Source organism: Danio aesculapii, chromosome 17, assembly GCF_903798145.1.
Source record: "Danio aesculapii chromosome 17, fDanAes4.1, whole genome shotgun sequence".
Lineage (NCBI taxonomy): Eukaryota > Metazoa > Chordata > Actinopteri > Cypriniformes > Danionidae > Danio > Danio aesculapii.
Genome location: NC_079451.1, coordinates 31,553,115 through 31,569,321, shown reverse-complemented (window position 1 = coordinate 31,569,321; position 16,207 = coordinate 31,553,115). Strand labels below are relative to the sequence as shown.

General features: G+C 34.4%; 1 protein-coding gene across 1 annotated transcript; it reads right to left on the bottom strand.

Annotated features, from left to right (window-relative positions):
• Nucleotides 1–6,026: 6,026 nt before the first annotated feature.
• On the bottom strand, nt 6,027–8,180 carry vsx1 (visual system homeobox 1 homolog, chx10-like). Its single transcript, XM_056477708.1, has 5 exons — nt 7,796–8,180; nt 7,098–7,176; nt 6,881–7,004; nt 6,613–6,793; nt 6,027–6,280 (listed from the first exon to the last, which is right to left on the bottom strand). Exons 1-5 carry the CDS (start codon nt 8,178–8,180, stop codon nt 6,027–6,029), a joined length of 1,023 nt encoding a protein of 340 aa, XP_056333683.1.
• Between the last annotated feature and the right edge of the window lie 8,027 nt (nt 8,181–16,207).

Genomic DNA, 16,207 nt, shown 5'->3' with positions numbered 1-16,207 from the left:
TTTTATACAATAAACTAACAAACTATATTTGCTTATGATCATACGATCCTGCGTTTTTAAATGCACAACTCATTTGTATTGCTTCTTGTGTCGTTATTACCAGTATTTTGCTTTTACATGTTTACTTTATGTCCCAATACTGGTTGTGGCTGGAAGGCAATCTGTGTAAAACATGCTGGAATAGTTGGTAGTTCATTGTGGCGACCTCTGAAATAGAGACTAAGCCGAAGAAAATTAATGTATGAATGTTTACTTTAACAGTATCTCATATACATAAAATCATACAAAACATCACAGAAGTGTACATCTGACACTAATTGTTTTGCACTTGCTTATGAAATTTAGCTGGACATCATACACCCCCTGCAGTCCTAGAGGTATCCTGCACAAATATGTGAATGTTTTCAGAGAATGATAAATAATGCACTACGGTGATTTAGATGAAAGCATTTGCCATATTAATGCATGTCCACGTAACTCAAAATGCACCAAACAGGAAGAGAAGGGTACTGGAAGGACAGGGTGTTAGTGGATGGGTGCTGAGGGATTACTGTAATTCATTTCTGATGCAGCATGCAGATGTTCTGTGTGCTAATCGCAAATTAGAGCTAATCCCAGTAAACAACATATCAGACAGAATTACTGCCTGCATCCTCTGCGATGAACTCCACTTCACTGTTGTATGAATTACATGTTTACTTGCAGGAAATAATCTGATTGTTTATGCGGCCTTGCTTCTGTAGCTTTCATATCACTTGTTTGTCTTGTGTGTGCAGATATACTTTCATGTAGACTATGTTATTAATGCAGGCTAATTGTTAGCTTAGAGTGAAATTCTTTCCATAATTTTTTATGTGAAAATTGTATATAGGTTGGTTAGGTAACTGATAAATGTATCCATTGTATTTTGTTGTTCTATGAATGAGTGTGGGAACATGTGCGTGGCGCAGTAAGTAGCTGTCGCCTCCCAGCAAGAAGGTCGCTGGTTCGAGTCATGTGGTGTGGAGTTTGCATGTTCTCCCTGCGTTCGCGTGGGTTTCCTGCAGGTGCTCCGGTTTCCCCCACAGTCCAAAGACATGCGGTACAGGTGAATTGGGTAGCTAAATTGACCGTAGAGTATGTTTGTGAATGCAAGAGTGTATGGATGTTTCTCAGAGATGGGTTGCAGCTGGAAGGGCATCCGCTGCGTAAAACCTGTGCGGGATAAGTTGGCGGTTCATTCCGCTGTGGCGACCCCAGATTAATAAAGGGACTGAGCCGAAAAGAAAATGAATAAATGAGTGTGTATTTGCACTCCACTGGATTTAAATTGTTTTAATTATATTATATTATATTATATTATATTATATTATATTATATTATATTATATTATATTATATTATATTATACAATCCATAGTTTCTTTATTATCAATATAAAAATGATCAACGTCTTAAGTTTTTAAGGAACTACTGAGACTTTCTGAGTTTTCAAAATAATGGTAAAAAATATGAAAGAAATCATATCAAAGAAATTTTGATTTCAGAAGTCAGAAGAGAATTGCCACTTGATATAATGGCAATAATACCACAAAATAACCTCTTATTACAACGGAGGTTTGCAAAATGGCATCTCTGACACAGCACTGAACAGCAAACTCAGGCTACAGTTCACACAGACAATAGGTAATTGGAAAAAGGTTGTCTGTCCTGATCAATCTTAATTTCTTCTGCATTGTTTTTGGATGATAGGGTCAGAATTTGGCATAAACAACAGGAGAGAAAAGCATCCATTTATACTGTGTATCAATGGTGCAGGCTTCTGCTGGTTGTCTAATGTAGGGGATTTGGTTTTTGCTCACTTTGGGGCCTTGAGTACTACCTGTCCTGAGCATAATTTAAATGTGGTTGTGCATGGCTGCTACTGGCATTCACAATAGTTTATTACAACAGGTGACCGTGGTGTGAATTACAGGGGGGTTTAGGGGGGATTGCACCCCCCCCCGCCCCCCAATTAACTGGCAGTTCTAGAGAACCAAAGCAGATTTTAAGTATTCACAAAACATATTTTTAACATTTAACATCTGCATGTAGCATAAATAAAAGTAAAATTATACACATAATTTGTATAACCTATAAGCCTATAACTTCTAAAATAGTCACTAAATCCCTAAAAACAATTAAAACGTGTACATTTTATTAATAAATTAGATTGAATGTAATTGAAATACATCCATAAATTTTATTCACTGAAGCATGTATTACCAAACCACTGTTAAAAAAGCTGACGTCAATGTATAATTCACACACTGCAGGTGACCCATATTTAATAATTAATTCAGGATAATGTGCCATGTCAAAAAGCTTTCTTGAACATGACAGATGACAGGGAGTTCCTTAACTGTTTTCTCAAATCTCAATCCAACGTAGAACAGACTTGGGATGGGCTAGAAATTGGAGATTCACACCATCATTATGTGTTTTTGATAAATCTAAAGTGTGATATCATATCAAAATAGATCAAAATCTCAGAGGTAATGTTTTCAAAGGAGTCTGTGCCAAAAGGGGGTACAACAAACCATACAAGCAAGACCTAAGGTACCTAAAAAAAAGTTTGCATATGCCCTTAATTCATTTTTCATTTGGCCACCAGATGGAAGCATACGATTAAATATTTACCCGTCATTGCATCATAAACATGTAGACATTGTGCAACTCATTAGGTTTAGATTGCGGGTGTACAAATTGTACAGTAAAATCATTATCATTTATATGTCTGCGATGCCAGTCTCACAAAAGAAAGTCAAAGGATTTCATATGTTCCATACAATTTTATATTTGACTAAATACTTTGAAATTCCAGTGATGCTAACGTTATCTGACTAGCGGAGTAGCTTCAGAAAAAGATCTTAAACTTGCTGTCAATCATAAGGTAAGATTTGTGTTATTATTTAAAATTTATTTTCTCTTACATTAGATAGACTGTTATACTACTAGATATGCAGTGAATGTTGTTATTGTAGTAGAGGTTTAGTGTTTGTTTACCGGTTGAGGTAGCTCTCATATGCCAAATGGTCTCGTTTCGAAAAACCTTGTCAGCTCCACCACGTTATACCAAATCAGCTTTGTTCAGATATGTGATTCCACAGGGCTTTCGCCAAAGGACAACTGTGTGCCAAATGCACATCTGTATGTTTGGAGCTCTCTGCACTGCTAAGCTACTTACAAATTAGCAGTGGACATCATATTTTCTCTTCATCATTATCATAATCATCACAGCTTTGGTTTGTGCCAATCTGTCCTTTTCCCTCATAACACGGACATACTGTAGAGAGAGTACAACAAACATGGCTAATTTTAAAACAACTTGGCTCCAAACCCAGTGTCCTTTGTGGGGTTATGGTTAAGCCTATAACCAGAACAGATGTTGAATTGGGATATAATTTATTTGTTTTGTTTTAATGCTTTGCAACACTGTTGTTATTATTACTTTTACATCATGTGGCTCTGGATGCTGATTGGTCTTCTGTCCACAACAATAGCAGATGATACAGCACTTTCCAAATTGTTTAAAATCCCTTTAAAGTAATGTGGGCCACCATTAGAAAGAAATACATCAAGCATTCACCCTGTCATCATAAATCAAATGGCGCTTTTATGTAACTCTTCTTCGGTATGCCCTAAAATAAATCAGGTTATTTAATTTTGTTTTTCATTAATGACCATTTCCAACAATAGGCAGGATTATCTTCCTGTCTAACCCTGGACATAATAGTTTAAAAAGGACCCATCATCTGAAATTGTTATTTTGTTATGGGTATTTGGCATGAAAGATTATTGGGATCAGCAGTGATTGATAATATTTTAATAGATTTAATTCGTTCAGTAGGTCCTGAGCTCGTCTCAGGCTGAAGTGTTTTTAATCTCTGTTTTCGTGCCCCTCTCCTCTACTAATCTGTTTTTTTATTATTCTCTTTAAAGCCCTAACAAAACAATTACTTTCCTAATGTCATATTATTGAGATTACCTTTGGAAGAAAAAAAATATAGATACTATAAAATTGCTTATTCACCCATTACCAAATTACTACATGACATTTAAACAAAGGTTAGACAAAAATGCCAGTACAATAATAACAACAACTTTTATTGTTATTAAATTTTTTGCCATATTTTGCATTATCCTAAAATTGCTGATTTGTAAATGGTTGTTTTTAAACAACAACATTTGGGTCACAGTCGAGTGTATATTTATTTGTAGGGTGACACGGTGGCTCAGTGGTTAGCACTGTCGCCTCCCAGCAAGAAGGTCGCTGGTTCGAGTTTCGGCTGGGTCAGTTGGTGTTTCTGTGTGTTCTGGGAGTTTGCATGTTCTCCCCGTGTTAGTGTGGGTTTCCTCCGGGTGTTCTGGTTTCCCCCACAAGTCCAAAGACATGCGGTACAGGTGAATTGAATAAGCTAAATTGGTCAGAATTCCACAACATATTACTGTAATTTTTCACAGTAAATTACATTAGTGTCACTTTACAGGATTTAACTGTTTAATTTGATGTTTTTAGAATTTTGTTTAATTAAGGCAGGCATCATGATTACAGAAAATTACTATAAAAATGGCTATATCTTTTGCACATTAGTTATATGAATTCAAACACTTAATATTTTATTCAACATAGAAATTAATACACATTAACTTTTGCCAGTACAGGCACTTTTTTGATGTTTAGAGATATTTACAGAATTATTGTTATAATGAAATGCCTCACAGTAATATGCTGTGAATTTACATACAGTACCTTACTGTAAAAGTAATGCAATTATCAGCCAGTAATTTACTGTAAATTTAAGGTCAAATATTTTACAGTGTGGGTTTTTCCCAGTACTGGGTTGCAGCTGGAAGGGCATCCGCTGTGTAATATATGCTGGATAAGTTGGCATTGTGATTCCGCTGTGGTGACCCCAGATGAATAAAGGGACCAGACCAAAGGAAGATGAATGTAAATTTCTATGATAAGACAGAATATCAATTTATTATTAGATTTTAAAGCTAAACCCTTATATTAAACAACTGGATATGAAAGTATTTTCAGCTAAATATGAAAACATAACAATTTTATCAGTTTCCACTGATCATGAATAGAAAGTGACTAAAAGCACAAGACATCTACTGTAAATATATTTACAGAGCAGAGATGGAATAAATAAATTAAAGGTTGTTAAAATAAATACAGGCTGAAATTAATTAAAGATGACTGGGTTGTTCAGTCTGATCATTTCTGGGAAATAGACTGCTTAACCTATTTTTGACTTGAATGCACTTTAATTTTTTCCAGATGGTAGGAGTGTTAACTGACCATTAAACAGGTCAGCAAGCCTTCATCATAACTTCCGCATATTTTTGACAGCAGGACGTGTGGCCAGAATGTTGAAATTGCAATTGTGTGCGGCAAGTCAAGGTAATTTTCTATGACTTTCTATGATTTCTATGATTTTCATTTGTGGTGCACTGAAACAACAAAGAAACCAGACAGATGATCAAAAGCATAAAATATGTTTATTTAGTTATTCTTTTTTTGTGTGTGGTGATGTGGATTTGTTTTTGCTGGCATTATATTGCTCTGTTGATGACACCGATCAATGCTTAACATTCATCATCACAGCAGGTAAAGTGCTTTAAAATCCTTTCTGTTCCCCAGACACATGCTGTATTATAACAGGGAAATATGACATTCACAGTAGCGGTGAACAAGTAGTCACCTTACAGCATTTGTTATTACTTTTTTGACAGAGAAAAATGAAAATAAGGTAACTTACTGAAAATCAGACCGATGGATAATGCCCATAAATGCAAACTTTTTTAACACTATTTACATCAAACGTAAAATAATTCAGAATAAAACAGTCTCTAGTATTCAATTATTTGATAAACAACAACATAAAAAACCCTTAAATGACACAGAAACGCTGACAAACAAAAGGTGATACAGCCTATAAACTGATAGTCCTTGTACAGCATGTGCTCTTCAAACTGTCCATAAATTCAGGTGCATATTTAACTCTCGTTTTCAGAATCGCTGCTGTTTTCTGTGCGAGGTGGAGATCTTTTCAAAGTGCTTTTGTTCTCTTGTTTTGAAGTGCTGGACAGATCAATTGCCATGTCCTCTGAATCGTCCGCTCCATTAGCTCCGCTTGACCATGTCGTGTCGCTGTCTTTCCCTTTGTGTTCCTCTGAATATGTATCTGAATGTGTCGATTCAGGCGTGCCGGGAGATTTCTTCACAATTTCCATAGACTTTTTGTGCATTCCTGTTAGATTAAAATGCAGACATGATTAAAAGTTGATCTTAAGATCCTGGATATTTATAGCTTTTCATTTAGAATATATATAATTAACTAAAAGAAATTCACGCAGAAACTAATATTAGCAAATTTCACAATTAATCACCAAAAATAATTCACTGAAACATATTATTTTGAAGTAAAAAAGTCTGAAATTTTCTTAAAAAAAGTTAAATATTAAAATATATTATGGACAACACCAGACAGACATTCACAAGACACCTCAGCTATGTATTCAAGTGATCGAATACATATTTGAGTCTTTGAGAACTAAATAGGAAAACCACCTGCTGGCTCACCTAGAAGCCAGGGAGCGCATGAGCCCATCATCCCGCTCTTAGCAGAGTTGATAATGGATTCTGGGAGGGGAATGGAGTGGCGCACCATGGCTCCATACAGCCCATACTCCGCCATCACGCTGCTGCGGCCCCAGCACTTCTCCCTCTTCCTCCACTTTGCACGCCGGTTTTGAAACCATACCTGCGCCAAAACAAATATGTGCATTACATATTTGAGATCAAGAAACAAAGATGGAGGAGAATAAAAAATGTGCAAAATTTTCTATACCTGTATTCTGTCCTCTGGCAGCTCTGTCTTCATGGCCAGCATTTCTCTCGCGTAAACGTCTGGATAGTGTGCTTCATTAAAGGCTTTCTCCAGTTCCTCAAGCTGGTGGGAGGTGAAAACTGTCCTAAAAATCAAAACGAGATGAGCGATTTGTCAAACGGATTAACAGATATGTATAACATCTGACTGAATGGAACATTTGAGTTCATTCACATACCTGTGCCTTCTCTTTTTTCTCTTTTGAGAGTTCCCAGAGTTTTTTCCATCATTGCGATCCCCAGAAAGACAGTCATCATCTGCATTGAAAACAATTTTGTTCATAAAAATTAAGAATTGTTGACATGCATCAAAATGATTGAGTGCAATTTTAACAGTTTACACAAGTAGAATAATGTTGATAATCTTAATCAACCTGAATACAGGTTACATCAACAAAATTATATATTTTTATATAGCTAGAATACTTCAAAGTAACAATTGAAAGTTGTTTCTTTGTTTTAAGTGTATTAAAATATAATAACAATTATAATATAATTTAAAATCACAAATGAAGGTTGCGAGAAGAGTGTTAATAAAATAGCATTTCGTTATTTCTAAGTCAACTGGTACAAATCAGTAATTTTTTTTTTTAAATGCACCTTTAATGTAAATTAGATCTTTTTAATCAGAAATTCTATTCCAATTGAAGTTTACGTCTTTTAAAATGCGTTTAAAGAAATTAAAATAATTTGTAGTCCCAACTAAAAGTTTTAAAATCTAAAGCAATTTTCATTTACAATCACCAAAATTACCACCAATTCATTCATTTAAAAGTTTACAGTGCAAATAAAGAAACTTAATTTCAATGACAGTTTCAGCACCAGCATCTGTGAACAGCTCTTCACTTCAATCACGAACAAACAAAGTGATTCGTACCGGAGTAAACGTCCCGTTGCTGCTCCAGATTCTGCATGAAGTGGCTCTCCGTCCGCGACTGCAGCAGCGGAATGTGGCTCGGGAGAAAACACGGGGCTCCAGGAGGCTGTTGCGCTGCCAAACTACACAGAAACCCCAAGCCCAGGGGCAAAGATCCTCCCGGGAAAGCAAATCCTCCAACCGCCGCGCTCTGGCCCTCTCCATTGGGCCCCGCGCCTGGACCGGACTGGTGCGGCTGAAGTTCCGACTCCAGACCAAGGAGATCTGTGATTGCGAACCCTTTGGACCGAAAACCAGATCCATTCAGACGTGATTTGTCGATTCCGAACGAAGGGTAAAGTTTAACTTTAGGTTTTTCATCTGTAGCCTCTTCTCTTCCCGTCATGGTGGCAGTTTGTTTAATTCACTTTCTCTCAGACTGGTGGACGGTTACGCGCTCCGCCGGGACCATTTATCCCCCTGTCCAAACCAGCAGATCATCGCCCTGTCCAATCAGATTCAACGACAGATATGTCTACCATGAGGAGGCGTTTCCCTTTTTCAATCACAAAGGATTAATTGCCACCAATTTTCCCTTTAATCCGATAAGGATTTTCCTCCCCTGTTTGAATTGGTCCTAAGTAGTTTTTTCCCTTTAGATGAAAGATTTCACTCATGTGCGCATGCACTCCAACGCCGCTGGTTAAGTGGGTTGTTGCTGATTTTTATGTGCATTTCAGTTGAAATGTGTAAAATAATTAAAAGAAATAACAAGTAGATTTCCTTATTTGTGTTTTTGTTCGATAGCCGTAATTTAGGCATAATATGTGTTAAAAAATTAATGAGACGGTAAATAAAAATAAACTAAATAAATATACACAAAAATAATTTATCATAAAATCCTCTAATTTTATCATACACTATGCCTATTAAAAATCATATCTCGTTGTCAAGTACATTGCTAATATAGGCTACATTTTATTTGACTGTAAACAAAATAAAATATGGCTAGGCTTATTCACTCTTTGCCGCTATTAAAAAAAAAGATTTCGCTGCCCTAAAAGCATACTGCGTGCAAATCAACAGCAACTAAAACATAAATATAACGAGCATATTTTTTGTTAGTGAATATTAATATTAATAGCAAAAACTATTATTATTATTTTATAACTAGCATATTTAAAAATTAATTAGTTATGTATAAAGACCGATTTATCATACTGTGGTGTTATAATTAGGCTGGTATGTAAACTTTTATCAATTTAAATTTAGGCCTATTAGCCTTTTTTTAAAAGCCTTAAATGTACTGATAATAGACATGTTGTTTCAACTCGAGAATATAGCCTTAATCAATAATACACTTGTTTATCCTTGATAATAATAATAATTATTAATATTAAATATTCAATTTAAATTAATTGAATAGCCGATATTAGTAATCAAATATTAATTCATTTGGATTCTGTATTATATTACATTTATTTATATTGAAATGTATGTTATTTTGTCCTATAGTAGTTAAATTAAGAAAACAACTTTTAACGAAAACATTTTCCTAATGTGCATGTTTTAAACAAAAAAAAGTTCTACTTTTTAATAGGCCTATGACTGATGACTGTCCTTAAACGCATATATTTCATCAATATATATTTTTTATTTCACTAATGAATCTCCCGCCCTGAGATCTAGCAATCCACTGATATCGGACTAAAAGTCATTACCGTCCATTAACATGATCCGAATCTGCTTTATTTCATCTACTCAGTTATTGCAACAAAAAATAAATAAAAGAAAAACGAGTAAAGAAAATTACCTAATTAAATTTTAAGTAAGGAAATGAGGTCAAAGTTACAGTATAACCTAAAATGCTGTCAGCAGATCGAAATAATAAAGCAGAAGCCAGAAAAAGAAAGAAAGAAAAAAAAAAAAAAACAGGCAACATCGCGTCCAGTCTGTTTTTAAAAGAAGCAATTAGAGAAATCATCTTACACAAGATAATTAAATGAAGTCCATTAAATTCGTTTATAACATTAATCTGTCATTTAAAGAGCTCGACTCTGTAAAATCTGCTTTTAGGGCCCGTTTCCACCAGGACGACCTCCAGCATTTTAACCGGCGGAGAGCTGCTCCACAATAATCCTTAAAACTGTATAATACAGCGTTAAATAAAAATGAATGCGATCCTACCAGAGAAAAGGGATGGAGAGAGATCAGTGATCAAACAGGAGAATAAGCTATCTATCTATCTATCTATCTATCTATCTATCTATCTATCTATCTATCTATCTATCTATCTATCTATCTATCTATCTATCTATCTATCTATCTATCTATCTATCTATCTATCTATCTATCTATCTATCTGTCCGTCTGTCTATCTCTCTATCAGCAGGCTATTAGCCTATTTCTGCAACAAATAAGAGTAAAATTATAATTGCTTGCCTGCCGGTTTGTCTGTCTCATTAGGCTATTATCTCTGCAACAAAATAGCCTAATAATTGTCATGGTCAACATTTTTTTGTTGTTGTTTTTAAAGTGGCTATATAGACCTACAGGAGAAAGGTATTAACACAGAATTTATGCATTATTAACCTTATCATTAATTAGGATCAAGATGTAAAATTAAAAATTTCCTTATAACGGAACTGTTTGTTTGTTTGTTTGTTTTCAGTATTTATATAGTTGTTTCAGCCATCATTTCACACATGCAGGTCTACTAACATTATGAAATCAAAAATGCCAAGTGATCAAGACTATTGCCGAGTCTGAAGCGCATTTAATTTTTATTTAATTGGACTTTTTGATGATGTGGCTAAATATGCCTATCGGCAGCTTACCAGCCAACAATTTGCAAATGAAAGAAATAATTAATATTAGATTATGACTTTAGCGCGGTTTTCAGAGTAGCGAGTTTGTTTTTGTTTTTTTTGACCGTTGATTTCTTTGCTTTGGTTTTCAGGAAGAAGCGCTTTAACAGAAATATCCCGAATAAACAATATATAGAAATCATAGCGCTAAGTAGGCCTAACTGAAGCAAACAACATTTTTATGCGTTTTCGGTAAAGCGAGGAAATAAATTATGTTATTTTAAGGGCCAGATTACAAGGCTGGGTTTCATGGTGTCATCAGATAGGATAATCCTGGATTAAACTAATCAGTAAATGTTTCTCCGCTCATTATTTTCCAGAGAAGATTTCCAGCCGATTCTCCGCCGCCAAGATTATTAATCTCTTAAAGAGCGTAACATCAAAAAATCGCTCTTTGCTCTAATTTCCTCTGGCCGTGGCGCGCGGCACATGGAGGTTGTTTGACTAATAGACCTGCCACGTGCCCTAATTCTAAGCATGACCCGCCACACGCGCGCGCGGCCCCGCCATCACCCGCCCGGCCGCCCACCTATGAGAAGCGCTGACTGACTGCCAGCAGAATGGCTATTAAGCAATAGGATTTGATGCAGATTTTACATTTGATATGATGGACAAAATGCAGATTCTAAGTCAATCAAGGTGAACTTTTTTTTTCAAGGTTAAATGTTTTCCCCGCGTCATTAAAAGCTTTTAGCGATTTTTTTAGCAACTGCATGATAGGCTACAATTAAAATAGAAGTCAGTGATGACTATTCATGGTTCTTCAAGAACCTTTCAGTTTGCTGTTCATTGCAAAACATTTTTCATATGGTAGTCTAAAGAACCCCAAAAGTCTTGTGTGAACCTACTGTGAAATTTTAATATTTATCAGGGGCCCAACACAAATTAAGTTAATTTAACCGTTTCTACAAATTTAAGGGGATTGAGCACAATTACATTGTTAAAAAAACACTTAAGAATTTTGTTGTTTTCAATAGTTTGAACAAGCAGCAAAAGCCGTTTTTGAGTGTATTTATCAATATGGTTTAATTACCTTCCTGAACAATAATATTTGTTTAAAAATTCTCTTTGTATTTAGCTACCTGGTAAGACTGTTGTAAATACATTTAGCTTATTATAGTTTTTTAAACATCTTTAAAAAAAAGTTATGCAAAAAAGTATGTATATATAAATACAGTTTGTTAGTTTGTTTGTTTTGATCCATTATTTAAGATTTATTTAAGCCTTTGAAGACAAATCCTTAGCATTTTGCAGTGTATAACCTAAAATGTCATTCGCAATGGTCTTAAAAAGTCTTAATTTTGACTTGATGAAACCTGCAGTTGTGTAAGAACATACACTTATTATTATAAGAAAACGAAGACAGTTAAAATGAACGGTTCCAAAGCAATGGTTTTGCCAGTTTTATTTGGTCATTGAATGGACTTAAATTAATCACAAATTTCAGGATTAATTTTTCTTATATGCATAAACTTACAAAAAACAAACACCCTAACCCAAGATTACAGTGCAGTGATAATCAAAACAACTTTTTAGTTACAACACATTTCTTTGGGGAAAAGAATTTCCCATGGAGTGACAGAAGAAAGACCCCCAAATCTTCTGAAATTGTCCAATGTTGCCTTTTAAAATATTTTTGGTTCATTCCAAGTGCAGAGTATATATCAGTTCTTCAAGCCATAGTTTAACAGTTGGATGATTAACATTTTTCTAGAACAATAATAACAGCTTTTTATCTGTTATTAAACAACATGTAAGGAATTTCGGTTGTGCACTGTTCAATGAATATTTATAATCAGAATGTCCTAATATAATAAGCATTGGGTCAGAATCTATGTGTAGATCAAGAAACATCTGAAAGCACTTTAAAAACCTCATTCCAGAAACCCTGTATTTTATGACAGAATACAAAACTGTGAGCTAAATCAGCTTCTTCTGATTTGCACTAATCACAAATAGGGGATATATTGGGGAAAATCCTATGTAATTCTTTTTGAAAAAGTGTAACTGGGGTGTCTAACTTACAATATGCTCTTTAAGAATTGTGTTGCTTTAACTCCTTTTAAATAAGTAGTTTTTACAAGTAGCAAAAGCCATTTTTTAGTGTATTTACCAATATGGTTCATGGACAGACTGTTGTGCATACTGTAGCTTATTATAGTTTTTAAAGAAAGGTTATGCTGAAATGTATATGTATTTGCATAGAGTGTGCTTGTCTTGACACATTATTCAAAATATGTGGCTAAGAAATAACTAAATTAGAATTTTAATAGTGCAAGTAAAAAATCTTTTCCGCTGGCCACTAGAAAAAAATCCTAAGTGTTTTGCCCTGTCTGAAATTTCTTTCATAATGATCTTATAAAGGTCTAAAAAAAGTCTCAGATTTGACTTGGTGAAACCTGTAAAACCCCTAAAACATACACTTATTAAATTTTTTTTGAAAAAGTACAGTGTTAAAATTAAAGGTTACAAAGGAGTGGTTTTGCCATAGAAGAAACATTTTTCTCAAATAACCTTTTAGTCAATGGTTCTTATAAGAGCCATCGTAGAGAGCTCAGCATTTTAATGATCTAAAGAACCTTTGTGAAATGAAAAAGTTCCATGGATGGTTTTCGTGCAACATTGGCTCCCGTATAGAACATTTATTTTTAAGAGTTTACTGTTAACAGATGAACAAAGTTTTTCTATACACTTTAAAAAATAAAAGTTCTTCATGAAATAACAGATTCATCACAGAGACACCCATGTTCATATTCATCATCTGCTGTTAGATGCTATGATGTTTATCAGATCTTTGTAGCAGATGTTTTACAAATGAAACCCTTTTTTTAAATAATTCTTGCAGACATACCTGTGCTAACTGGGTATTGGCATTGATGGTTCCATGAGCCTTTAACATCGATGGAACTTTACCTTCCACAAACAATAGTAAAGTTTCCACATGTTGTTTTTTTCACAATTATGGCATTTATGTTTCAGAGAACTTATTTTTTTTTTTAAATCTTAAAATAACCAGCTTTCTCTTAGTCTGAAATAAGTTTGAATCATCTAAATAACTTTTTTCCCAGAATAAAAACCTTTTGTGAAATGAAAAGTATCCATGAATGTATCATGAATGCCAATTGAAAACCTTTATTTTTAAAAGTGTATGTCTAAGAATATTGGTATAAGGATCTTCAGTTTTGTTCTTTAATGGCTTTAGGGAAACAAGATCCCTCAAAAACTTAATCATGGATTCCCTTGTTATACATGCTTTTTTTGTCACTTAACAACATTGGGCAGATGTTCAAATCTAAATCCAAATCCTCGATTCTTGGTAGCTGTCTATGTCAAGAGTCAGGGGTCTTATGTGTTTGTTGTGCAAACATCTGTGTCCTTAGATCTCCAGATGTTTCGTCAATCTATTAAGATCCCGGCTGATTTGTAATCAGCAAGAACATGACACACCGCTACTTAAATTCAGTCCGACCAATAGTCACAACGACTGACACTCATTGCTTTTCAACAACAGTGGATGATCCCCTTAAACGACTTGTTGTTCCACAAATACACTGAGGGATCACTTAGTAGTCTAAGAAATTCATGCAGTAGAACGTCGCACTGTTAATGTCAGCTTCTGTCTGTGACACATAAGCTTCATCCTGAAAACCACAAACAAGCTTGTAACCCAGCATCCTATTTGTCTCAAATCAGGACAAAAATAAAGCGTATATTAATTGTAAGCAAAATGAAATGCCCTCATCCCAACCCTATATAATCTTTTATATAATAACAATAATGAAAAACCAATGCAGATGTCCATTCGGCTGCTTTCAAACATGCAAAGGGAGACCAGCCAGATAATCATTTTGCTGTATTAGAGGAGAACAGGCTTAACAGCATTTGTGCACAAAAATTCAAACTGACTAAGGGCAACGATTTGTGCTTTGATGGGGTAATATTTTATAAGCTGCTGAACATTTTTTTTTTTTTTTTGGAACGTATGCCACATTAAAGCCGTGAATTGTAATCACACCACAGAAGTATTCATCCACGAGTGGTAAATAATTTTTGTCGAGATTATGTTTTCGCATTCTTAGCTCTGCTGGCAGCTTATCTGTCAAAGCACAAATCTATCAGATTTAGTCATTCATTTTCTCTGTTTTCAAATTGGGTTTGCCTTTTTGTCACCTCAGTATGCTTTACTCTACTGAATTCCTATCTGCCATTTATATTAGATGTTGTAGAATTCAGTAATAAAACAAGTCTGGAAACTCTGGAAGGTTCAAATATGCTCTAATGAACGGATTACTCTTTTAAGATGCTCCAATTTATGTTTCATTCATTCATTCATTTTCTTTTCGGCTTAGTCCCTTTATTGATCAGGAGTCGCCACAGCGTAATGAACCGCCAACTATTCCATCATATGTTTTACGCAGAGGATGCCCTTCCAGCCGCAACCCAGCACTGGGAAACACCCATACACTCTTTCATTCACACACATCCATTACGGCCAATTCAGCTTATTCAATTTACCACATGTCTTTGGATTGTGGGAGAAACCGAAGCACCCGGAGGACACCCACATGAACACGGGGAGAACATGCAAACTCCACACAGAAACGGCAACTGACCCAGCTGGGGCTCGAACCAGCGGCCTACTTTCTGTGATGCGAGAGTGCTAACCACTGAGCCACCATGCCACTCAATTTATGTTTCATTTAGAATTTTGTGTACACTCTAAAAAGCGTTGAGTTATTTATTTAACCCAATGGTTGAGTTAAAAATATTTGGTGCTGTGTTGGGTTATTTTTAACCTTTAGTGGGTTATTCATTAATAACCAGCTGGGTTAAAACATTTTAATTTCAACAGTCAACTGATTTAACTGACAATGTTGTTTTTGTGTTATAAAGTTTATAGTAACACTTTATAATAACTACATACTATAAGTCATTTATTAAGCATTAGCAAATAGTGAATTCATTATCTGTTAAGCATCAACTCTACATTAATAAACGTTAGTAAGCAGTTTGTAAATGCAGTTACAATGCTGTATTATTGACTTATAAGCACATTTATAATGTGCTTAATAATCATATTTTCATACTTTTTTAATGATTCATTTTTTATTACTAAATTATGTATTGCATTATTTGAAAACCAGTTATTTTAGAATTGTTGGTTGTTTTTTAAGATCATTCAGAATGAGTTAGTAAACGATTAATAAACTATTCAAATGAACATTTATAATTCTTATTATTCAGGCATATACTAATAGTTAATTTGTATGTTAATAAATGCTATATTGCATTTATTTTTAACAGGAAAAAAAAGAACATAAATGACTTTCATTCATTTCTATTCATTTGAAGATGCACAAATGAAACTGTATCAAGTAAAAAAATATATATCTTTGCAACCTTATCTAAAATAAAATAACTATACAGTTTAAACATCGCATCTTATTATATTGATAAATTATTATATTGTTGTTGTTTTATCCAGTTTTATGTCGTAATTTGACACTCCTGTTATTCAGCAATGTTTAAACTTTACAGTAATTTTACTTTTCAGATAAGATTGCAA

Excerpts from the sequence above, each read along its gene's own strand:
- vsx1 (XM_056477708.1), bottom strand. The coding sequence starts at position 8,180 with ATGACGGGAAGAGAAGAGGCTACAGATGAAAAACCTAAAGTTAAACTT. Across the intron at positions 7,005-7,097 it reads AGAAAAAAGAGAAGGCACAG|GACAGTTTTCACCTCCCACC; the intron begins GTATGTGAATGA and ends TTTGATTTTTAG. Across the intron at positions 6,281-6,612 it reads ATGCGCTCCCTGGCTTCTAG|GAATGCACAAAAAGTCTATG; the intron begins GTGAGCCAGCAG and ends TTAATCTAACAG.